Here is a 25,165-nt window from a genome sequence, read left to right as displayed (position 1 = left end):
CCCTCCCTCACCCTCCAAAAAAAGAATAATTAGCAACTTGTTCAAGATCATATAATTTGTTGATAGGTATGTTGTGCTTAGAATTTGGATCATCTCCTGACCCTTTCTACCGTATTCATTGTAAGGATAATGAGAATTTTGAAAAGGACCTCTTAATGTCACTATCTTAAACATAATTTAACTTTTTTTAACTTTTTATTTTGAAATAATCTGAGACCCACAAAAATTTTTAAAGTGGTTCCAAGTTGCCATGTGTCTTTCATCCAGTTTTCCCCATTGATAAGATCTTACACACCCATAGTACATTTTCTTTCATTTTTTTAAAGTAGGTTCCATGCCCAGCATGGGTCTCGAACGGATGATCTGGAGATTGAGAAATGCATGCTTTATCAACTGAGCCAACCAGGCGCCCCCATAGTACATTTTCAAACAGGAGATTGATATTGGTACAACACTATTAACTATAGACCTTACTCAGATTTTACCAGGTCGTACATTACTGTTTGTTGTTGACAGTGGTGGTTGGGAAGTAGACAGCACTGCACAGTCTTATCACATGTGCATAGATTTATACAACCACTACCACAGGCAGGACTTAGAACTGTTCCATCACCACAAAAAAATGATGTTCTTGCTGTCCCTTTATAGTTAGACTCTCACCCAGCCCTAAGAGCAGGCAACCACTCATGCTTTTTTCCATTACTATAATTTTGTCATTTTGAGAGTGTTATATAAATTTAAATTCATAGAGTATGAAACCTTTTGAGATTTTTTCCCCATTTATGATAATACCCTTGACATTCATTCAGGTTGTTAATGCATAAATAGTTCTTTTTCATGACCAAGTAGTAGTCCCCTATATGGATGTACTACAGTTTACCCATCCACCTGTTGAAGGTCATTTCTTCCCCTATATATATAGTTTTTTTCATTTTGACAGTTTTTATTTAAAGTCATATAGAAGATTCCTTTATTCCTGCTTCTTCTCAATTGTTTCTTCTTTATATTTGCCCCTTTCCTACTTGGTGAGATTTGGCTTTATGTTCGGGGATCTTTTTGCAGTCGTTGTACAGTTTTACTCTAGTGATAACCACCTTGCCAGGGTCAGTGCCCACATGGACAGTTGCGCCATCCACCTTCTCTTGCAGCACTCATTCAGTGTAGATGAGATATTTCTTCCCGTAAACCTGAACTACTTTGCCAATTTGCTGACCTTTGTAAAGTGTCCTCACACAACCCGTACTTCATCATCCTTTCAGATGGGCATGGATCGCACATTGTACTTCTGTCTCAGCTCTTTGGAAAGAGGGGAAAACATAAGCTTCCTGTAAATGTGGGAGGGTACATTGAAATGCCTTTTATGGTTCCTGCTCCAGTCAGAAGTCACAAAGGGATTGAACTTCATTTTGGCTGCTGGTGCTTCAGAAATGGCTGCAAAAGGAAAGGCCCCCCAAATATTTTTTAATTTTTATTTTGAGATAATTATAGATTTATGTGCACTTGTAAGAAATAATCCAGTGGGATTTTGTTCTCATGGTGCCCCCTTTTTTTTAAAGATTTGTTAGTTTATTTGAGAGAGAGAGAGAAGGAGAGGAGAGAGATAGAATGTCAAGCAGACTCCCCAGTGAGCACAGAGCCCAACATAGGGCTTGATCTCACAACCCTGAGGTCATTACCTGAGCCAAAACCAAGAGTTGGATGCTTAACCCACCGAGCCACCCAGATGCCCTGACTCATGGTGCCTTTTTATAGCCATACCCACCTTCTTCTTTCCTTATATTTATAAATGGTAAATTTGTTTATACTTCCTTCTCCTTTTTCCTGTTTTCCATCCATCTGGTGACTAGGTTCCTTCTGCCCACAGAACAATCCAAATTTTCCATCACAACATCTGACACAGACCTAATCCATTCCCCTAAATGGTGCTGCAGACTTCAGAATCCCTCAGGTCCATTCCCTTCCCTCCATCATGCTAAACACCCATTACAATATTCATGAAAGGAAATCTGGGGGAATCCCTGGGTGGCTCAGTGGTTTAGCGCCTGCCTTTGGCCCAGGTCGCGATCCTGGAGTCCCAGGATCCAGTCCCACGTGAGGCTCTCGGCATGGAGCCTGCTTCCCCCTCCTCCTGTGTTTCTGCCTCTCTCTCTCTCTCTCATAAATAAATAAATAAATCTTAAAAAAAAAAAAAAAAGGAAGAAATCTGGTTGAGCCAGTACTAATGCATGAGGACTGATGGTTCCTTAGCCTCCTAAGAGGTTGATAAATCACTTTTCCCCACCCCTTACCCAGTTCTTACTGTATTTCATTAGGAAAGTATGTTTGTCTTGTAAGGATGAGGCCCTATCACTCCCAAGTTGCTGCATCTCATTTAGAAGATAACTTGTCTCTGATGGAAAAGTATGTTTGTATTCCATACTGTAAACCAGAAGTGGATATGTTATAAGTCAGATTATTTAGCTGCTTTGTTCTTTATGTATGTTTCCCTTGTACTTTCTTCAGGATTTAGCAAAATGCTTTTTCTTTCTTTTTTAAAAATTCATTCTAGCTTGTCTTCGTTATACTAGTTGGAAAGCAAAGGATAAGTTTAAGTCGAAACCTGACCCTTTGTTAAAGATTGGCATGGCTTAGGGAGGGGAGTATGATATGATACAGGGGAGGGAAAGGGAGAGACTGATTGATTCTTCCTCATCACCCCCATCTGCCCCACCCCAAAGAGCAGCAGAAACTCCGATCCAGGCATGATTGATCCATGATGACTCCCCTGTCCTCCCAGTGCTAGCCTTGGCAGATTGGGCTTCTGTAGGCAACATTTCCTTTTCAGTCATGGACCCCCCAAAAAAATATCAGTCTCCCAACTGGTAGATCTTCAAGTATTGTTACAAAGAATGTGGAAAAAAATATTTGGAGGAGAGGAACCACCGCTCTTTAGTCTGGGAGTTAACTACCATAGGCTGTTCTTACTCGTTTTAGCTTCCTCTCCTCCTCCTCCTCCTCTGAACCTACTTACTCTCCCACAAGAACTTTCCACAACATTGACAGCAGAGAGGCTGTGGAGGAAGAGGTACAGAATTGCCTATTCTATAGAGAGCTTGAAAGTCAGGGACATGCCTATAGCTGCAACTTTGACCAAATAGGGAGCTGTTTTCTATGCATATTTATACTCTTAAATTAGTTGGGGCTTTTTTTGAGTTTGGGCTCTGTGGGGGGGGGTGCTTTTTTGTTTTGTTTTGTTTTTATATTTGTCAGAATTGCTTTCTTGATTAATGTCAAGTAGCAACTTTGGAAGTGCATTAGAGACTGAATATTAAATATTAATATTAATATTAAAGCTGTAAATAATAGAGCCTTTTTTGATGTTCTTTGTTTGGTTTTTTGCCCCCCCCCCCTTTTCCCTCTGTGCCTAAGGTGGAACTGGAACTCACAACCCCGAGATCAAGAGGCACATGCTATTCTGACTGAGCCAGCCAGGCACCATGGGGTTTTTTTTTGTTTTTTTTGTTTGTTTTTTTTGCATTTTTAAAGTTTGACTTTAAGTTTTGAGGATGTGAGTTTTTTCATGAAATTTGGGGCTGACCAATATTTTGATATTTTTGCCAAAAATATTCTCACCTTTTGTACTGTGTGAAATCATCTGGTATCTCTGATAATAAAGAGGTAAAATAATCTAAAATCTCATAGTGCTATATCATTAAAGACAAGTTTTGCCTGTCTCCCCTAGTAGATAGGGACAACAGTGTCAGCAATGCAGAAAGCAGATGTTACATTTTCTGGTTCTAAAGGCAGTTTGCATGCATCTATTATTATGTTATTTTTAATAATATTTTGCCTACTCTGATACAATCAAGGATTTCAAGTCTAGGTTTAAGTTTTGTTCTCATGGACCCACACAGTGAAAACCTCAGTGTGTAACATTAAAATCTTTTTAAATGTTTTCATCCTGGGCAGCCCAGGTGGCTCAGCAGTTTAGTGCCGCCTTCAGCCCAGAGCCTGATCCTGGAGACCCAGGATCAAGTCCCATGTCAGGCTTCCTGCATGGAGCCTGCTTCTCCCTCTGCCTGTGTCTGCCTCTCTCTCTCTCTCTCTCTCTCTCTCTCTCTCTCTCTCTCTCTCTGTGTGTGTGTGTGTGTGTGTGTGTGTGTGTGTCTCATGAATGAATAAATAAAATCTTTAAAAAAAAATGTTTTCATCTTGATTTGGTAATTGTGAGACTAGAAGAAGAGAGGTGGCAGAGGAGTGATACCAGGAGTATATGATTTGCCTTTTCAATGAGGCAGTGAGTAAATAAGGAAGCTGTTGCCATGAACTGCTGTCTGCTTATATTGAGTCTCTCTGTGTTCTTGTTTTCCTTCCATAACATGTTTGTTTGCATCCTCATTGTAATACAGAAAGGTATCTTGGATGTACCTCACTTTTATTTTACTTGGTTTTACATCCTCCTGAACTGGGCCTGAGATAACCATCCTTGTCTGAGTGAGAGACTGGGGCAGGTAGTGGAAGTGACCACCAACAAGTTAAGGTTTAGCCCTTCCCTTCTTGTTTGGTAACAACCCTGTGACTATTAGCAGAGCACTGGAGCAGCTATTCCCCTACTTTGATGTTTTTAGTATGGATGGTTCCCAACCTCATAGACGTGCTGAGAATGTAGGTAGAAGACATAGTACAACATGACATTGATTGAATTGGAAACTGAAAACCACAGAACTTCTTAACAGAATCTCCTGGTTTAGCTTCTGACTGATGGAAGCTCCTCTCTTTGAATCAGGAGATTTCCTTGAACTGAGGGTGGGATATCTTTTGAACTAATGCCAGCCTCCTTGCTAATCTTCTCCTTTTCCTCCTAACAGCTGTCGCTGAAGTGTAGAGCTCCTGAAGTCTCTCAGTATATCTATCAGGTCTACGACAGCATTTTGAAAAACTAACAGACGGGTCTGGTGCCCTCCAGCCACCCCGCGATCGGTGCAAGCCAAGAATTCTTAACTGGAAGAAATCGTCTTGCCTCATAGAATCTGAACCCAAACACACTGAGGCCACCCACCAAGGTAGTGACTAGTCTAACCTGTGCTAACATTAGGGCACAAGCTGTGGATAGTTTTAGCTTCCTGTGAACGTTTGTAACCACTGCTTCTGTCACTTCCCACCTCCTGCCCCCTGCCGCTGCTCTGTCCTTACCTGTGAGCTTCTTCATAACCTGCCGGTGGCTGGCATTTCTGAGAGTAGTTTCAGATTTTGTCATTGAGAGCTCATTTCAAAAGCAGAAAAAGACAAAAAATATTAAAGCAAGGAAAAGTGTCACTGAAACATAAACTGCACTTTATCGTTTTATATTTTTGTACATATGAGAGATGGAGGGAATAATGTACCTGGTAGAAAGTGTTTAAACAACTGGCCATCATTAACCACATAATCCTGGAGGAAGAGATACAGTTATTTGCCTATGCTGGTTGTGCTTCTCTTATCTGTGGCAACTCTGGCTCTGCTCATTTTGGTCTTCACTTTTTTTTTTTTTTTTCTATATCCCCTCCTCAAACTCTTTCCATGTGACTCTCCCTACCCTACCTATTACCATCTCAGTTGATAGCTCTGCAGTCAGGAATGGTGATCTTCCTTGAATGGTGTTTTAAGGTGCAGAAAATAGGTAGGGCCCATCGGCACTAAAGCTGAGAGAAACTAGAACTTACTGCATTCCTTTTCCTAAATCTAACCTGCAGATAACACTGATCAAGGAATTTGAGTAGAGATTGGGAACAGGAACCAAAATGTGCTGTCCCCTCTCCCTCCCCTGGATTTAATTTAATTCTCAGGTCCAATTCAGATCTAAAATCATGGTTTTAGAGTTGAAACAGACTTTAACTTATCCAACCCTGTTTTTCCTAAAATGGAAAAAGACAAAGGGCAAAAAAGATGTTAACTACCTGTGGCCTTTTAGCTGGTGAGTAGCAAAGCAGAGGGCGGGGACTGGGTCTCCTAAATTCCCATCAATGTTGTTTTCACTACAGGAGTGTCTCACTAATTTTCCTTTCTTCAATGCCTTTCTCTTGCCTTCTCTGTGCCTGCTTTTTTGTGACTCTTCTCAAACTCCATACTGATTTTGGCACTCCATTCATTGGCATCAGAGTATCTTCAATAACTGGAGAGTAAACCCAGATGCCAGAGTGAGAGAGTTAAATATTTCCCCATATGCTAAATATTTCCCCATATGCTCCCAGATCCCCAGTTCTTGAGGCCAGCAGGGTGGGTGCAGAGATGAAGTGAGCTTAGAGAGGTCACAGACTCACTTTATCCCTTTAGCTCTCTGATCTGCCTTGTTACTTAGGCTCTATGGCAGTTGAGACCATCTTGGAGGGTCAGGCAGTTCTTGACCTCTCTCTGAAGGTTGGGAGATGGGAAGTTTCCTTCCTTAACACTTTGGGTGTGTTTTGTCAAAGAATGCTTTGTGCCCAAAGCACCAACTGTTCAGCGGTGTTCACACTGTTACATCTCTGGGCATTTATCACATTGCCTAGTACCCAGTATTCAGGTCTATGAACACCACTGCTCTTCTCGGATGGCCCACACAAGTCAGAGGCACTTTGGGGCCCACAGGCCTCACATTGACTCAGACCTCAGAGTGAGTCCAAGAGGAAGAATCCTAGAAAACAAGAACAGAAACCACCCCACAGCCCGGTCATGTCTGAAATAACCCTGATTCATACCAGTTATAGAGGTTGGAGGGAATGGGCCCCCTCAAAGCAGTTTTCTAAAGCCTTGAGACTCCACAAGAAGAATGACTGGGGTAGGGGTATGGGGGAGAGGTGAGGAACTCTTTCCTGCACTCACCTACCCTGAACCACGTGGAGAATAGGAAGTAGCACAGGAAATATATGTTGGGATTGGGTAGATTGGTTGTGTGTCGAAAGGAAAAGCAGGTTGACAGTTTCCTGGTTGGGAAATCATTCATGGAATCGGTTGGATACAGGCAGTGAAGAAGGTTCACACTACAAATACCATGTTCTCATCTCAGAGCAAACTAGTTCCACAAGGAAGTGTATGTGTCAGCTAAGCAGACAACACAATTTTATACCAGAGTGTGTCCCTTTGCCCCTGAAATGGGGCTTCTCTCAACCCCCAGCAGTGATGGGTAACAGCTGCTATTCTCAGCTCACCTGACTGAGCCAATCTGGGAATTCTTCATGCCTTGGGGAGGCTGCCTCCCACTGCACCCCTGAGCGCTTAGGGAGGGATTCTGCTCCAAGGAAGAGGACCTATCTCCTGAAGAGACAGCACCTATTTGCCTCCACTGCAGCTTCCCTTTTGGCCCGTGCTGAGCTCGGCCGAAGTGGGGAGACCGAGGGGAGATGGCCCTCCATTCTCCTCTTCTCTGCCTCAGTGTGTCTTTTTGTAACATCAGCTGGTGTCATACAAAGGGCAGGGAAACACACATGCCCAGAACTCTTGCTGGTCAGAGATTCCCTGAGTGTCCTCGCCCAAGCCTGTTTTGTGTGTCTGTGTTGTGAAGCTTGGGACTCTGGAGAGAAACTGGGAGTGGGAGGAGGGGTAAATGTTGACCTAAGAATGCTTATCATTCTTTGGTTGTTGGGATCTGTTCTTGGGGCGGGTGGGGATCAGGGGGGAAGCTTGACCTTGTGTCTTCGTCAATAAACTCATTTACACAAAATGAAGTTTGTGGTATGTACTTTTTTTCCCAGAACTGACACTCTAGGGCACAACACTGCTGCCCAGAAAAGGGATAGGGCAATAATAACCATACTACTAGAACTTTTTTTTCTGGCTGCCCAACCCTCCCAGGGATTTAGCCAGATAGAATTAAGATTGACATGAGGAAGAATCCTATACCTTGCGGAGGCTCCTGTTAACAAAGCCCCATATCACCACCACCACCACAGGCAGGAATTGCTCACAGGAGCCAGTCTGGATTCCCTGCTAGGGTCCTAGGCACATAGTCCCAGGGGCAGAAGCAGCACAGCAGAGCTACTCACCAGTTTCCTGTTACCCAGGATGATTCATCTTGAAATGTGTAAAAGCCTCGGGGACCTGGACTCAGGGCTCAAATGTTCCCAAGTGAATAGAATTTTTTTAAAAATTTTTATTTATTCATGAGAGACACAGAGAGAGGCAGAGGCAGAGACACAGACAGAGGGAGAAGTAGGCTCCCCGCAGGGAGCCCGATGTGAGACTAGATCCTGGGATCATGACCTGAGCCAAAGGCAAATGCCCAACCACTGAGCCACTCAGGTGCCCTCAAGTGAATAGAATTAGTGCCTGAAAGCAAGCTTTCCTAGGAGTTTAAGTCTAGTCACCTACATTGCAGGTACGTCTCAGGAGCAGAAGACCCAGGTGTTGTCAAGATAGAGGCCCCTCCCTAGATTCTGATGAGCAACAGCCTCTGAAGTCTCACAACCTGGAGTGGGAGAAGGAGGCAGAGGGATCCAACACCAAGATGCCCTTAGACTAGTCCTCGGACCTGTCCCCACTAGAGTAAATGTATGTAAGCTGCTTTGCACAGTGTTCAACATTTAGGTGTGCAGGACAGAAGCTGCTTTTATTACTTGGATGTCCAAGCTCCATGAAAGAACGGTCTTTGGGAGCCAGCAACTTTTTAGTTGTCACCATGTTGCTGAATTGCAGTTAGTTCAAGCTGTAACAGGAATGACACTTGGGAAATAGTGGGGCCAGGATGGTCTTTGTTGAGGTTCAAGGTTAAAGAAATTAAGAGAGACGGGCCTTCTAAAGATATCTATGGATTCACCAACTAAGAATGATGTCAGGTCGGGCAAACTCTCAGGGCAGAGGCTTTCAACTTTTTTTTTTTTTTTTTTTTTTTTAAGATTTTAATTTCAACACAAAATGGGGCTCAAACCTGCAACCCTGAGGTCAAGAGTACCATGCTCCACTGACTGAGCTAGCCAGGCGCCCCCACAGACACTCAACTCTTAGATGCATATTAATACCACATCAGGTTTCAAAAGCTGATGATTTCTGCTCAGCCAGGCCAGGGCGGGGCCTGGGGAAAAATCTGCGTTTAAAAAAACTCAGGGGGTGCCTGGCTGGCTGTCCATTGGGCCTCTTCTCTCCGCTTTGGTCAAGAGCCCAGAGTCCTAGGATTGAGCCCTGAAGTCACTCAGTTGAGTTCCCTGCTCAGCAGGGAGTCTGCTTCTCCTGCCCTGCCTGCCCCGCACCCCCTGCTTCTCCTTTCAAAAAAAAAAAAAAAAAAATTAAAAACTCCTCAGGTGTTTCTACTGCGCAGCTGAACCTCAACTGCCTGCAAAAGACACACCTGTTTGCCTACTTTTAAAGGAATGCTGGTGTTCCTGTAACAGGTGGAAAAATGCTAAAGCACTGGGATGGTGGGGAGTATTGGTGAAATAGGCTAAGAGGATTAAGAGGTACAAGCTTCTGGTTATAAGTCATGGAGGTGAATAGCATAGGGAATACAGTCAATGTGAAAGTTTTGCATAGTGACGGGGTAACTACACATACGTGGTGAATATTTCATAGTTGTCAAATCACTGTTGTACACCTGAAACGGATATATTGTATGTCAGCTATACTTCAGTTTTTAAAAATAACCAAGAAAAAAGTTAAGTTGCCAAATAAAATGCCAGTGACCCGGAAACATACTGGAAAATAAAGGAAAAATAGTAAAGCACTTTTTATGCCCATGATACCTGCCTACCCCATGAATCCGGCATTATCCCCATCTTCCAGGTGAGGTGTGGCAGAGCCACTCACATCTTTTGACTCCCTGTGCATGTCCTTACCCCAAGACCTACAGATTTCCCTTTTAGTTCTACTGAAAGTTCTGTAACAGGCCCTCCCCGCCCTCCACCAGGCCAATGGCCTGACCTGCTAGGCCCCCCAAGTTACAAGTCTGTAGAACTAAAAGCAGAGCATGCTGGCCCACAGACTTTGACCTTCCCTTGCACCATCCTTCTCAGCCCCAGAATGGCAACTAGGAAATACTGAAATCTCAGGTACGTTGTTTCTGAAGCCTGAAAACAGTTGAGGACTCCCGGGTTTGAGCTTTTCTACTCCCACCTCATGCATTGATGCTTTTTCTGATTTTGCTTGGACCCAGATTTCTTTTCCCTGCCACCCCCAGCTCCAGGAGGCAAGAGCCTGTTTATTTTAATACCTGGTGTGGCACTTTGGAAAGATCACACCTCCCCCGTTGTTACCCGTTTCTATCTCCTGAGCACTAATCCTAGAATCCCAGCCAGCCCCCAGACATGTTATTAGCAACAAGGATGTTTCTTGAAAAGTTTCCGAGTTGGCTGCAAACTTGCCATCTCAGTTTCTCATTTAGGTTTTTGCCCTGCCATTCTTGATGCTGCCAACAAGGGGAAGGCTGATTTGGGGGTTGATTGGATCCAAATGTACTTAGTCTCCTGAAGTATTGCTTTGAAACAGGACTGCCCCAGCACTCTGGGACCCAGAGAACTGCTCAGCAGCATCTCCCACCATATAGGTATTAGAGGAGGATGTTCACATCCAGCCTCTGGCTTTCCCTCCATCGGTTCATTCACTCTCCACTTCCGATCTTAGGCTCCAAAATCTGGTCCTACAGCCTCTGAAAGCTCAGTGGGGTTTTCAAGCTGTGATGGGATGCAGGGGTGGAGCACATGGTCTTTGTTTCTTCTGACCCACTTGGGTGTCTGGGCCTCAGATGCTGCAAGTAGACCTACACATGTGCTCTCCCAGAGTCTCCGCTTGTACCTCAGGCATCCCCAGCTGAGCCAGAGCCACGTGAGGCTTAAGACAGGGCACAGACCTAAAGACAGGGCCTCTCAAACTTTTTCACCAAAGTAATTGTAATGATAGAGTGAGCAGGCCTCTTTGGTGTAAGTTCTAGCCCAAAGTGACTCAAAAAAAAAAAGCAAAATGACTTAGCCGAATGTTAAATGCAGGCATATTTTGCATTTTATGTTAATACCGTGGCTGCTTGTTTTTTATATAAAAATAATGTTTTAAATGACCTACCACTGAAGGCAAAGAAGAAATCCCATAATTAACCTATGGCTTTGTGTTCTCCTAGCAGGAGAAGCTTTTGGGAAGCCTGGCACCAAGGTATGAGTGTGAATATTGCACAATTTGTACTTCTAGTCCACTTTGGGCTGAAGTAGAACAATGTAGGGTGATGGCCAGGGGAGTAGACATAAAGTCTGAGATCCTTGGGCAGAGTAAGCATTAATGATTTTGAGACAGAATGGAGGATGGACGGTGCCCTGGACAATTTAGTCAAGTTAGGAAAAGCTCTCAGTGACCCTGTTGTTGACCCCACAAGGGTCCATAAACTCCAATTTCTCCCTGCAAATTCTTCTGGGAGGAAGCCATATCCTTCTCAGCTCTGTATTTGCTTCTAGCCGCTGCCCTGTTCCTTCTCATACCCCACCCCGATGCCCTAGGAGCCCCCCTAGAATAAATGGAAACGCTTTCCCGAGTTGGTGTCCAACCTCCCGTATGAATGACTATATGTCTTTTAAAAAGACACGAAAAAATTAAGGCCACACATTGAGACTTCCTACAGTCAGGCAGCGCCATAAGAACTCTGTACACCTGTAACTCCTTTATGCCCTTGAGGACACCTGATCACATCTCCACTTTACAAATAAGGTAATAGAGTTAGGATAAGAGTTAGGATAGTTCAAGTCACGTGCCTTCAGTCACGGTCACGTAGTAAGTAGTAGGGCCGGGATTTAAATCCAGATCTGTCCCATTCTGAGGCCCAGGCTCATAACCACTACGCTTTCTGTCTTGATGGGAGAGGGAGGAGGAACAATTGGGAACATGCCCAAAATGCCAGAGCCCAAAGGGAGGAGGAAACTGGCTCTGTGAGGAATCCTGAGCCCACGAGTAATAGAAAGTCTAGAAAGTAATAGAAAGTCATAGTGGAGAATGCTGGGTCCCAGGGGTAAGAAACTCGGAAGAGTGCTCTGAGCTTCCCCTTCCTTCTCCCTGTCCTGCAGGTAACTAAACAGCAACTCTGGCCACTTTGCTGCCCTGCTTCAAAACCCTTCACTGCCTTCTGATCCAGCACAGAGGCTAGGTCCAAACTCCTTAAACAGCAACCCCGGACTTTGAGACCTCACTTCAATGCCCCTCCCTGCCTCCTCTCAGGAGCATCCCCCCACCCCCGGTGGACTCCCTTCCCAAACCCCTGTACCTGCTCCCACCTTCTCTCACCTGCAGCAACCTCCCTCACACCCAAAGCCCCAAATCCACTACTTTCACAACTTCCTCCTTTCAGAGTTGCCTCCCCTGAGGCCTCCCACTCCTCTAACTAGCTGGGCCCCTCCCTCAGCCCCCCCCCCGCCCCCCAAGAACCTTGGCTTTTCAGCTACACAGGATTGGTGCTGCTGGGTCTGCTTCTCCCCCTTGGGCTGGGAGGGCCGCCCAAGTAGGGATCCCATCTTTGTATTCCAAATTTTGCCCTAAGACCAGTAACTGGGCCCTTCCAGCCTCCACTATCTCATCTATAATCAGCCTCGTAGAATTGTGAAGATTAAATCTGAGGTCGCAGGCCAAGCTTGGGGCGCGGTGTCCGGCACGTTGTACACACTCGCTAAATGCTAGCTATCCACGGTGAACGCCGCTGGAGCCGCTGGTTCTGGAATAGAGACACAGGTGCTTACGCCCGCGAACCTCCGGGTCGGGCTAGGCGGGTGGAGGTCGCTGGTGGGCGGGAGGAGCCGTGCGCTGCGGCGGGCCTGCTCTGCGCTTCTGGCCCGGCGGCGGCGAAGGGCGGGAGCGGCCACGCTGCGCTCCGTGCTCCAGGCGCGCGGCGGCGGCCAGGCGGGACGCAGGGGGCCGGGCGCGGGGCTCGCAGGGCGCCCGCCGGGCCGCGCGCTCCGAGGGACTTCTGGCGAGGGAAGCTGGGCGGGACGCGGTGGGCGGCAGGGCGCGGGGGAAGGAACCCGAGTGGAGCAAAAGGCTCCAGGTGCCTCCCCCCGCCCCTCCTGGGGGAGCTAAAAGTCTGTCGGGGTGAGTCGGGAGGGGGAGCAAGTCGAGGCTCAGGTTCGGAAGATTTCGTCCGGGGGCGCGCGAGCGAACGTGTCGGGCTCAGGGACCCCGCGGAACGCCAGCCCGCCCCGCCCCGCCCCGCCCCGCCCCGCCGCCGGCCCCGCGCGCCCCGCCGCCCGCCCCGCGCTCCCCGCCGCCTCCCTCCTGCCGGCGCGAGCGGGCGGCGCGCTCCGGAGCGAGAGCTGCGCTGGAGGCTTCCTGCCCCCTCGGCGCCCGCACCTGCCCTGCGCGCCCGCCGCTGACCCTGCGCCGGCCGGGCGGCCGGGGGCGCCCCCACCCCCCTCCCCCCGGGCCGGGGAGCCGGGGGGCAGCGCCGGAGCCCGGGGGGAGCGCGGCCCCGCAGGCCGGCCGGCCCGGGCCGGGGGCAGCTAGGACGGCCCCGGGTAAGCGGCGGGAGGAGGGGCGGCGGGCGGGGCCGGGCCGGGGCGCGGGGCGCGGGGCGCGGGGCGGGGGGCGGGGGCGCGGAGGGCGGAGGGGCCCGCGGGCCGGCGGGGAGGCGGCGCGGGGCGGCCACGTGAGGGCGGGAGCTGGGGGGGGGCCTGCAAGGTGCTGGAGGCGGAGAGCGGCGGGGCTCGGGCATCCCCCAGACTCCCACCAATCAGGTCGTGGGGAGCCCAGCGTCCTCCGACGCCCCCGCCCGCCCACTCCCACACGGACGTGCGGGGACAGACAGCGGGCAGACGTGTGACTCGGCCCGTGGGACCGCAGAGCCGGGGCCGCCAGTCTGGGGCAGGACTCAGCGTGTCCAGGCCGGAGGGAGGGGACGAGGAGGAGGCTTGGGCCCCAGTGTGCCCCGGTCTGTGGCCGGGCGCTGTCTGCAGACTCACTGCGGAGCGCAGGCCTCCGGGAGGGAGCCAGGGGGCTGGGCCCCGATTCTCCATTCTTGGGACAGCCCCCTTCAGTCCACACCCAGCTCGGGACGCCGGGGTAATAGGCGCTTAGACCCGGGATCTCTGCCTGAGAAGAGGCAGGGGGCAGGATCACCTCCGAGTCAGGCTCAGGGCCACGCTCGGGCCTGGTGAGTTCCAGGCGGCTGGCCCCAGCTCCGTGGCCTCCCTTGCATCTCCTCCCTGGCTCTAGGGCTATGCCCCGTTTATTTCCCACCTATTCTCAGAAAGGGTTGATTTCTGCGCAGGGAGTGTGGCGTCCAGGAGAATCTGCAGGTAGGACAGACACATCCTAGATACCTCTAAGCTGACACACCCAGAGAGACGTGGGGGGCTCTTCTTGCATTCCTTGCCCTCTCTTCCTCTCCACCTGCTTGTGCTGGTTATGTAATTAACCCAGCTGAGGCTCCCCGCCAAGCTGCCAGTGTCCAGGGATGCCCGAGGGGGCTGGGGCCTGCAGGAATTTATGGGGAGGAGGGAACAGTCTTTACCCCAGTGGGAAGCCCATAGAAGTGGATAAACACCTGTTGGGGAAAGGACACCACGTGGGCAGAAAGGAAACCAGGGTCCTAGTCTTAGTTGATAGCTCAGCTGGCTCTGTGGTCTCCACTTCCCTCAGTCTCTGATTTTGGGTTTCGGTTTTACCTTCAATAAAACAGGGAGAAGAGTCTCTCTCTCTCTCTCTCTCTTTCTCTGTCTCCTATACACACGCATACATACCACACTACATGTACGTGAGCAACAGTGGATAAGACCCATCCTGGGATTGCTAGGAGTCCCATTGAAATTTTACAAGACCTTGGATGGACAAAGGACCCCTGTACCTAACAGTGGCCACTGTTAATTGAACACCTACTGTTGTGGGCACTGGGCTATACTCTCATGACATCTCTTTGATGGCGTTACAACACCCTATAAAATGTCTTGCCTAAGGCCACACTTTAGGTGGCAGAGCTGGGAATCCGACCTTGGTGGGTCTCATCTCAGACCCTGCCCTGGGTTTTACTGTGCTGTATGTACACCTACCCCATGGATTGGATTTTCTGAGCCAGGCCAGACTGAAGGCCATTCAGCTGTGAACTGTGCACATATGGAAAGAACATGCATCCAAAGAGAAGACACACACAAAAGCGTGGCCCTGTCTGAATCCAGCAAACCCATCTGCCCTGGGCCCATGTAGTAGGCACTGTTGTCACCCTCCCGCGAACAGTCCTTGGACAGGAAGTCTCAGGCATGTACTAGCCTCCCTGGTCACCATCCCCAACAAAAGGAGAAGGCAGTGGTCAGGAGGTTTTCTTGGATTATCTCAGAAATAGGGGTTAATTACCCACCTTATATATGCAGAGCATAGCTCAGATTGGGCAGGTGGTGGGCCCACTGACCACAGCTAGGAATCATCATAGCTGGGGCTTATACCTAAACTCTAGAGTCACTCAAACTGAGCGAGCAAGGAGGTGATGGACCCGCAGCAAAGTCCAACCCTGTGGCAGCCCTTTCCTGGGCACCTGCTGTGTGCCAGGCCCTCTGAGGTCAGGCGATGAGACACAGCCCTTGGCCTGGAGGCAGTCACCAGCTCGAATCACTACACTTGGGGGTCAGAGGTACTGCAATGTTGTGGGAGTCGCTGCTCTTGCCAGCCGTGTCCCTCCCGAGTCTTCTCTCGAGTGGAAATACCTACTATCCTTGAGGGATACTGTATTGACTGTGGATAACCACGTGGGAATGCTAACATTGGGTGCTGAACAAATGGTATGCTTCAGAGCCAAAGTGGTCATCTGGTCCAGGGTTCTCAACCCGGGGGGGAGGGGGGTATTTGGAAACGAGGTGTTTTTGGTCATCGTAGTAGTGACCAGACTCTGCTGCTGGCAGGTACCTCCTGGCAGCAGGGATGTAAAATATCCTGCCAGATAAAGAACTCTCTCCTCAAAATGCTGGGAGTGCCTCCTTTGAGACACACTGGACTTGGCTCCTCCGCCCCCGCCTAGGGCTCTGTGTGAAAGCTTGGGTTGGAACAAATCTAGTGTGCTTCCCACTCTGCAGCCTGCCTTGGCTGGGGGGTGGGGGTCAGACCTGACCAAAAGTCAGGCCATAATACAAGAAAGAGCGATTCCCACTTTGCGGGGGCGAAGGGGGAGAGGGGAAGGAAAGGAGAAGGGAGGATGGAGGGACTCTGGACAGCTGGAGCTGGGTGTCCTGGGAAAGCAAGACATGCCAAGGGGGTAGTGACAGCTTCACCCAAGTCCCCAAGGTGGGTATAGGACAGATCCAGAGAAAAGCAGGCCCACCAAGCCCACCTCTTGTCTCCACAGTCCAGGTGGAGGCCGCAGAGGGCCCAGGGCAAGCAGGGGCAGCAATGGTGGGTCCTGACGGTGGCTGAGCCCCCAGCCCCTGGAATATGCAGCCCAGGGGAGCCCCAGGCAGCGGCGAGGACGCGGTGGCGGAGCGGGGCGGGAGGCATGGTCTCCACCTACCGGGTGGCCGTGCTGGGGGCTCGAGGCGTGGGCAAAAGTGCCATCGTGCGCCAGTTCCTGTACAACGAGTTCAGCGAGGCCTGCGTGCCCACCACCGCCCGACGCCTCTACCTGCCTGCTGTCGTCATGAACGGCCACGTGCACGACCTCCAGATCCTCGACTTCCCGCCCATCAGCACCTTCCCTGTCAACACGCTGCAGGTAGGAGGGCCCACTGGAGGGCCGGCCGGGGAGGGGAGCGGAGGCGTGGGGGAGAAGCTGGACTCCCACCCTTTCTGGGCTCCGGCGCTGTCCCCATCCCAGGGCTCCAAGGGCTCCGTGCCACACCATGGGCCACTCTGCTCAGAGCCATTGTTTGTGTGCTGCTTTATTCAACACATATTTAATGAGCATTCAATGTGTGGTGGGTGGGACCAGGATGGAATGGCGCGCAAAACAGATGTGCAGGTGGCTCTCAAGGAGCTAACTCACGGTCACACCCATGGCGTCTGTAGAAGGGACAGCAGAAGAAAAAGCCAGGGCCGGAGAAAGGTGTGTTCTCAGAGACTGGAGGCCCCAATCAGTCTTTTGTCCAAAGGCCTTTCTTTAAGTGATGCTCTGCCCCTTGACCTCAGGACTAGCCCACTGGGCACCCTTCCTGCAGGGATTGGATTCGGATGCCCCCAGTGCCATGGCTTGTGGTGCTCCTTCCCCCAGCCTATAGGGACCAGCTCCTCCTCCCCTCTACCTCTGGCCTGGCAGGGGATGGGGTGCCAGCAGAGGCTCGACTCTAAGACACAGTTGCTCACCTAAGGAAGCCCCTAACCAGGTGTTCAGAGGTTTCTCTGGAAGGACAGATGGGGACCATAGCGTGGCCAGTTGTGACCACAGATCCATCAGTGTCTGGAGCAGGGGCTCAGGCTCAGCACTGTCTTAGAAACTCTAGGCAGGATGACCGTGGCCCAAGTCTTGGGATACTTGTCTGTCCCATCCCAGGTATGGGAGATCAACACCAAAGACAAAAGCCTGATCCACACATCTGCCCCTTGGCAACAGCGAGGTCAGAGGGCAGTGTGTCCAGAGCCAGGCCTGTGGTTCTCCTCCACAGGAGACTTGAACAGCAGCCCAAATGGATATGCACATCTCATCCTAGTCTTGCACATTGATCTTTGCTTATTTTTTTCACATTTTGTTGTAGATTTAATTTTATTATTTTATTTTTTTTAAGATTTTATTTATTCATGAGAGACATGAAAGAGAGAAGCAGAGACACAGGCAGAGGGAGAGGCAGGCTCCATGCAGGGAGCCCGACTTGGGACTCCATCCCGGGCCTCCAGGATCACGCCCTGGGCTGAAGGCGGCGCTAAACCGCTGAGCCACCCGGGCTGCCCCAATTTTAATTTAATTTTAATTTTAGAATAGGTAAGACACAGTTTAAAGATCCAAAACCTTTGTTTAAAAAAAAAAAAAAAGATCCAAACTGTAAAAGGTTACCCAGAAAAATCCCAGTCTTGCCCCTGCCCTCTTCACCCTGATTCTTGCCCCACACTCTATGGCCATCCTCATGGTTTTTTATTCACACTTCCAATTTATTTTTCTTTCTTTCTTTTCTTTTCTTCCTTCCTTTCTCTCTCTCTCTTTCTTTTCTTTCTTTCTTTTTTTTTTAAGATTTTATTTATTTATTCATAGAGATGCAGAGAGAAAGAGAGGCAGAGACACAGGCAGAGGGAGAAGCAGGCTCCACGCAGAGAGCCAGACGTGGGACTCGACCCAGGGTCTCCAGGATCACGCCCTTGGCTGCAGGCGGCGCTAAACCGCTGTGCCACCAGGGCTGCCCTCTTTTCTTTTTTTTTTCTTTTCTTTTCTTTCTTTTCTTTTCTTTTCTCTTTTCTTTTCTTTTTTCTTTTCTTTTCTTCTCTTCTCTTTCTTTTCTCTTTCTCTTTCCTTTCTTTCTTTTCTTTTCTTTCCTTTCTTTCCTTTCTTTCTTTCTTTTTCTTCATGAGAGACACAGAGAGAGAGGCATAGGCAGAGGGAGAAGCAGGCTCCCTACAGGGAGCCCAATAAGGAACTTGATCCCAGGACCCCGGGATCATCACCTGAGCTGAAGGCTCAACCACTGAGCCACCCAGGTGCTCCCACACTTCCAGTTTCTTTAGACAAATAAGAAAATGTGTTCTTATTCCACTCCCTTTCTTACAGAAGAAAAATAATTGTTCTACACCTGGTCTTTTTGCTTTAGATTATGACCTGGAGACCTTCCCTGAGGGTTAGTATTTGATTGTCAGTAGCATGGCTATGCTGTACCCACTGGAGAGATGTTCCATGGAGTCCCCTCTTGTTGAACAAGTGGATTGTTTCCAGACTTTTGCTGTCTTGAGCCACGGCACACCGATAGCCTTGTCCATAGTCTCTCTGCACACAGGGAGGCGTATCTGTAAAATCTAGCCCCAGAAATGGCATTGCTAGGTCAAAGGATGAATGTGGCTGGATTTGGAAGGGGAGATTTCCCTCCCTTTCTAGGAAGTTGCATGTTTTGTGTTGTCTCAAGGACCAGACGTGAGTTCTTATTTCCCTAAAGCCTTTCCATCAGAGAGTATTGTCCAACTTTTGGAGTTTTGACAATCTGATAGATAAGAGATGGTATCCTCAGTGTAGTTTTGGTTCGCCTCTCTGATTATGACTGCAGCTGAGCATCTTTTCATAGGTTTAAGGGCTTATGCATTTCTTTTTCTCACAACTATTAATGCCTTTGTCCATCTTTCTGTTGGGTTGTTGCCCTTTTACTTCCTGATTGATCCTGAGTGTTAGACTCTCCTGGACGTCCAGGACTTCACTCCTGGACTTTGAGCAGAGACATATTGAGACAGGACCCTGCATCCCCAAAGATCAAATATAAAAGCTAAGAATCTCAGTGGCCACTGTCTGAAAAGAGAAAAACACTCCTCCCAATGCCAGCTGAGATGCAGCCTGGGAGGGTGGTCTGAGCCTCTGCTGCTCCCTCTACAGCTCATCTCCTGTCAGAGGAAGCTGGGCTTAGAGAAACAAGCAACAAATGCAGGGTTGGCCCCCAGGTTGCTGAGCCTCCCTCCACTCCCCCATGTCCTCAGAACTGGACTCAGTTTCCACGGCTCCTTCTCTGTCTTGACACAGCCCCAAGGTGGTTTCTTGCAGTCTGGAACTCTGCACGGAGCTAACTAGAAGGCAAGCTGAGCTTTCTTGCTCCCTCCCTTCAATCAGGGGTGAAGGCACAATCCCAACAATCAGGAACCTTTCTCCTCTCCCTCTTAGGAGCCTCCAGAGAGCAGTGGGAGGGAAGGCAGCCTGGAGGTCCCCTGGAGGAGGCAGCATGTTGGGGGGAAGGTGGGGCTGTCGCCCTCAAGGGCTGGCAGCTGCCCCCTCTCCCCAGCAGAGAGCTGGAAGACTTGGGGAGCCTCTGTGCCTCTCTCCCCATCCCTCCCACTCCCTGCTGATCTCTGCTCCTTGTGTGGGTGGGGGGAGGAGCTCTGTGCACAAAGGGGTCCCAGGCTCCCAGAGGGCACCGCATCTGGTGGAGTGTAGTCCTCCCTGGGCTGAGAAGCCAGCCCCTGGTTCCCGACAATTTTAAATTTGCCCCCAGCATCTTTCCCCTGCACCAAAGTTAAAACTCAGCACGAAGAAAAGATGCCACATCATCTCCCCGGGGAAATCCACTGCGGTAGCTTCTAAGTCTTTCAGTTGGGAAGTGCTTTTCTGGAGCCAGCCTGACCACCGCTGCCACTGGAGTCTTTCCTCCTTTATTCCTGCACTGAGGTGGAGAAGCAGCTGTGGTCCTCCAAGCCTGGCCCCTGCCCCAGTGCAGCTCGTAAGCTGGCAGCAGCTCCTCCGTGTTTTTTGCCTCAGGTCCTCAGGGGAGAAGACCCTGGTTCCCTCTGTCCTTGGAAACCTCCACCATCCCCAACTTCAGAGACCCCTTCTTTCAACACACCAGCTGCCTTCAACTGCTCTTGCGTTTGCCAGCTGCTGGAAGGTTAATCAGCTAATTAATCTCTTAAGAAACCTTCTCTTTAGTACACTCAGCCTTTCCCTGAGAATTTGCCATAAGCATTCAGGAAGCCCTTTCTCCCTGGAGCTGCCCTTGAGCCCTGTTCCACACCGGCCCCCACTATGCATCCAGTTGCAATCTTTTTCTCTGGCCTTCTCCTTCTCAACCCTGAGGGCAGTGTGGAAAAAACAGAAGGGGCAATTTGGGTGGCAATTTAAGGGCAGTGTCACAGGCAGATGTTGCAATGATCCCGCACGGAACAAGTGAGGTTCAAGACTAGCCTGGGTAGCGCAGTTAAAGAGCCTGCTAAAGGCCAACACAGTAGGGAGGCACTGAGTGGGGAGAAGGAGGTATGTAAACATGAGGAAGGCCTGGCTCTGACCCTCCCAGGAGCTCACAACAGAACCAGGGACCTGGGGATGAAAACAACTCTAACCAAGGTATAGCCCAAGGGCTCTTAGAACACAGGAGAGGAAAGGAGTTGTCCCCTGCTTGCAGGAAGGCTTCTTGGAGGAGGAGGAAGCATTTAAACTTGAAGACAGAGGATGTCAGCAGATTCAACAACTAGGTCAGAGGGCTTTGGCTCTTAGAGGCAGGCATTTATAACTGCATTTGAACAAAGGTCCCAGTGGTCAGATGAATGAATAAATGGTTTGAGTAATAAAATGGGACAAGGCAGATCTCTGCTCCAGAGGTGCATAGGACAGTGAGTGCATTGGCTCTGAAGGTCAGGCAGCGTGATCCGCCCTAGCCTGGCTGGGAGGTGCAGGAGCGGCAGCACTGAGCTCCTCCTTTCAGCTCTGGGCCAGGCTTCCTGGGGAGGGGGGTGGGTGTAGGAGGCTTGGGGTGCGGGGGCAGGTGTCAGTCTCCCGCTGGAGGTGGCTGGGGGCAAGGGGAGCCCTCAGGATGGCTCTGACCTTGGCACTGGCTGGGGGTATTGCAGGAGTGGGCAGACGCCTGTTGCAGGGGACTCCGGAGCGTCCACGCCTATATCCTGGTCTACGACATCTGCTGCTTTGACAGCTTTGAGTACGTCAAGACCATCCGCCAACAGATCCTAGAGACGAGGTGAGGAGCCAGGATATGGCCCGTTATCACCTCAGTGGGTGCCCCAGGGCTAACCACTTCCCACGGAAAGTATACCAGATTGGGGAGGGGGGCATTGGTGAGGTACCCTCTGGTTCCTGCACATATATTCAAACATGCACACCATGTTACTCTCCCCATTTCTAATAACCTACTTTGGGATCCTTACCATGGGGTGGCTAGTCTAGTGCAGTGGTTAGGAGCACAGGCTCAGGGCCACTCATCCACATCACTTTCAGCCAGTTAACAGGCAAGCCTCAGTGTCCTCCTCTGTAAAATGGGGATAATAATAGTACCACATTTTATTTTTTTAAGATTTTATTTATTTATTCATAGAGACACAGAGAGAGAGGCAGAGACACAGGCAGAGGGAGAAGCAGGCTCCATGCAGGGAGCCCGACGTGGGACTCATCCAGGGTCTCCAGGATCATGCCCTGGGCTGCAGGCGGCGCAAAACCACTCACTGCGCCACCGGGGCTGTCCAGTACCACATTTTAGACCAGTGTTGTTGTTGTTGTTTTTAAGGTTTTGTTTGTTTACTCATGAGAGAGAGAGAGAGGGGGGCAGAGACACAGGCAGAGGGAGAAGCGGGCTCCCTGCAGGGACCCTGATGTGGGACTTGATCCCAGGACCCCAGCATCATGCCCAGAGCTGAAGGCAGACGCTCAACCACTGGGCCACCCAGGGGTCCCACAGACCAGTTGTTCTGATCGGAGACCATCAGGTGCCGCGAGGGCTGAGCGCTTGCCCCGGAGCAGCACCGGCCAGGCACAGCCTGCCCTTCTTGAAGTGAGGGCTGGTGAGACCCGCCTGCGGAGTTCTGAGATTCCCCCCACCCCGGCCCGCAGGGTGATCGGCACCTCGGAGACGCCCATCATCATCGTGGGCAACAAGCGGGACCTGCAGCGCGGCCGCGTGATCCCGCGCTGGAACGTGTCGCACCTGGTGCGCAAGACCTGGAAGTGCGGCTACGTGGAGTGCTCGGCCAAGTACAACTGGCACATCCTGCTGCTCTTCAGCGAGCTGCTCAAGAGCGTCGGCTGCGCCCGCTGCAAGCACGTGCACGCCGCCCTGCGCTTCCAGGGCGCGCTGCGCCGCAACCGCTGCGCCATCATGTGACGGCCGGGCAGGGGGGCTCCCCGGGACCGCGGGCTGGCGCGGCGGGGCGGGGCGGGGGGACGCGCCTGGACGGGGAGGGGCGGAGGAGCGGGAGCCTCGGACCACCCCACCCCTCCCCGCGGGGTCTTCCCGGCCGCCCTTCCCTTGGGCTGCAGCTAGCGCAGGGCCCCGAAGGGCGAAGGGCGCCGCGGCCTATAGGGACGGTGGGGGGAGGGGGGAGCGCGGGGCGGGGAGGTGCTGCCTTGGTCGCCCCCCCCCCGCCCGTCTTCTCCAGAGAGTGTGTCTGTCGTTGCCCTGCGTCTGTCCCCGTGTCTGTCTGCCCGAGCGTCTGTTGGTCCTCAGCTGTCGGTCTCCTCCGCCCCCCGCCCCCAGCTCCGTCCACAGGGCTCTCATTTCGTTCATCCCCTCATCGCAGATCCTGGCAGCTTCTCTGTGAGGCCAGCCTTTGGACCGTCAACACCACCGGCACAGGGCAGAGAGATGTGGGTGGCCCCAGGACCATCATCAGGGTCCTAGGGTTGAGGTCCCAGGTCAGTCAGGAGAAGGCTGAGCTCTCGCCCTTCCAGGGAGATCTCCCCGCCCAGCAGCCCCCAGAGACACAACAACCTACCTTCCAGCCTTAACTCGATGGTCCGTCCCTGCCGGGTGCCCCTCATCCCCTTCCTCACCCCACAGCCAGATCACCCCTGGGTTAAAACTTTTTTTTTCTTCTTGACACAATGTGGAGAGGGAATCCCCCAAAGGATGAATTTATTTCCACGATGTCAGGTTCCAGCCCTCTATTCCCTCCTGCGTTGGGTGGTCTGCAAGATTAGGGGATGTTGGGTTTGGGGGGCTGGTGGTGGGCAAGATGGTGCCCTGGGGTGGGAGGTGGTTAGGTTGTGCTACCGAACGCTCTTATCTCCCCATCCCACTCCAATCTGACTTCCCCAGACCCTGCCTGCCTTGAATCTCAGATTTCTCTGATAAATCTGAGGAGGAACAGAGCCAGGTAAAGAATTATGGGGACCTTTGTGCTTGGGGGAGATATGCCCACATCCCCACTCCTAGATAGAGGCCCTCAGGATCTGATGCCCTCTTGTCCCAACACCAGTTGGCCCTATCCCTGACTCACTCCACCCCATTTTCTCTGGCTGTCTGGCCGGTTTCTACCTCTCGTCACCGGAGCTGATCACTGTCAGTTTTGTACAGATTTAGAAATAACAAAATCCATGAAGATACTAGGAGTGGCCTGAGGGATTACTGGGGTACTTGGAGGGTGTGAGCAATGGTGCGGTCCCGTGCCCCCACCCCCCACCCGGGCTGAGCTCTCCTTGAGGCTGAGTCCTGAGCCCTGGTGTGGTGGGAGGATAGGAAGGTCCCTTGTTAGAAGAGGGGCAGACAACCAACCAACCCAGCCTTGATGTAGCCAAGCTGCAGTGTGTAGACCAGAAAATCAGGTAGCCCAGAGTGGTGATGGAGCAGAGTCTGGGGAAGGGGGCCATCGGTAGGGAATTTATCCAGATCCAGTGTGAGAGGGAATCTGATTCTCCCTTCCACTTCCCCACCTGATTCTCCCTCCACCCGTGGGGTGTAGCGCAGCCCTGCAGTGACTGCCCTGAGCTTGGGCAGTCCAGTATTCCTGGGTTCTAGTCCCTGCTGTGCTGCATGACTTTGGGCAAGTGACTCGCCCTCTCTGAGTCTCCCTCTGAAACAGAGGAGGTGGCTCCCCTTCCCCACACCTTGGAGTGGGTGGGAGGGTAAGGAAGAGGGCCTGCCTCCTTTTATCCCCTGCATCCCAGCCCCCCTGGTTCACCAGGGGGATGGATGGGGTGAGGGATGGCAGCATCTCACCTGCCCCCATCACTGTCACCCCCAGCTGAGGCACCTGAGGTGGGCATGGGGGACCCAGGCCTCCGGCTGCCCCTTGTGGGAGCCATTGGAATGTATCGCCTGGCCGGCCCCCCTCGCCCCCTGCACTGCACTCCCAAGTATTTGAGTTTGATTCCTTCCACACCCATTCTGAGTCTCTGTCCTCCCCACCGCCCCCACCCCCCACCCCACCCAGGGTTTCCCACCACAGGGGTCTGGAAGTGTGTATGATGCCCATTGCGCTGTGATCGGAAGTCAGATTAAAAATCAGGGAGTGTTTTCCCTTGTTTCTGTACAAGGCATTGGTTGGCTCCTTTCCTGCCCGGGAAGGGAAAGGGCTCCCTACAGGGCCCGCCGGCCTGCTGAGCTCTGCTGCCGATGGACCGGAGGACCGGCAGGGTGATGAGGTTGCTCTGAGTCCCAGAGCCTGGGGCAGCCAGGAGGCTAAGAGGAGTTTGGGACTCACCTCTCCACCTGGCCCCTCCCCCTCCAGCCCTCCCACACTGATCAAAACCATCCTGAGGGGAAGTGAAAGGCCTCCCCTGCCACTCTGGGGAAAAACTTACGTAACTGGTCTCAAACCCCCCTCCCCCCGCTGCTGCGGATGTGTCTTTGTTCCCACTTGTGGCTGAGCCTCTGCGGGCCCCTTCGTGGCTGTAGATGTGATAAGAACACTCTCCGCCATCCTTCCTGACTCCGAGTGATCTCAGTTCCCAAAACCCAGAGCAAAA

General features: G+C 51.3%; 2 protein-coding genes and 1 pseudogene across 4 annotated transcripts in view; 2 read left to right on the top strand and 1 right to left on the bottom strand.

The window, feature by feature from the left end:
• The window catches only part of AP2B1 (adaptor related protein complex 2 subunit beta 1), a 131,291-nt gene extending 125,984 nt beyond the window's left edge, over window positions 1–5,307 (top strand). For all 3 annotated transcript variants that reach the window (XM_038548093.1, XM_038548091.1, XM_038548092.1), the window contains one exon: window positions 4,848–5,307. In XM_038548093.1, the coding sequence (XP_038404021.1) occupies window positions 4,848–4,922 (75 nt within the window). In that variant the 3' untranslated portion in view covers window positions 4,923–5,307. The remainder of the gene's footprint in view (window positions 1–4,847) is intronic.
• On the bottom strand, window positions 971–1,405 carry LOC119873317 (annotated as a pseudogene).
• Window positions 5,308–13,347: 8,040 nt separating the features above from the next.
• RASL10B (RAS like family 10 member B) lies at window positions 13,348–25,121 on the top strand. The gene is made up of 4 exons (XM_038548090.1): window positions 13,348–13,403; window positions 16,217–16,579; window positions 21,322–21,446; window positions 22,313–25,121. The coding sequence occupies exons 2-4, from the start codon at window positions 16,364–16,366 to the stop codon at window positions 22,581–22,583; spliced, it is 612 nt and encodes a 203-aa protein (XP_038404018.1). The 5' UTR covers window positions 13,348–13,403; window positions 16,217–16,363; the 3' UTR covers window positions 22,584–25,121.
• The last annotated feature ends 44 nt before the right edge of the window (window positions 25,122–25,165 follow it).

The sequence above is a fragment of the Canis lupus genome, chromosome 9, assembly GCF_011100685.1.
Source record: "Canis lupus familiaris isolate Mischka breed German Shepherd chromosome 9, alternate assembly UU_Cfam_GSD_1.0, whole genome shotgun sequence".
NCBI lineage: Eukaryota > Metazoa > Chordata > Mammalia > Carnivora > Canidae > Canis > Canis lupus.
This window is presented reverse-complemented; position numbering and strand designations above follow the sequence as displayed.

Excerpts from the sequence above, each read along its gene's own strand:
- RASL10B (XM_038548090.1), top strand. The coding sequence starts at position 16,364 with ATGGTCTCCACCTACCGGGTGGCCGTGCTGGGGGCTCGAGGCGTGGGC. Across the intron at positions 16,580-21,321 it reads TCCCTGTCAACACGCTGCAG|GAGTGGGCAGACGCCTGTTG; the intron begins GTAGGAGGGCCC and ends GGGGTATTGCAG. Across the intron at positions 21,447-22,312 it reads CAACAGATCCTAGAGACGAG|GGTGATCGGCACCTCGGAGA; the intron begins GTGAGGAGCCAG and ends CCCGGCCCGCAG.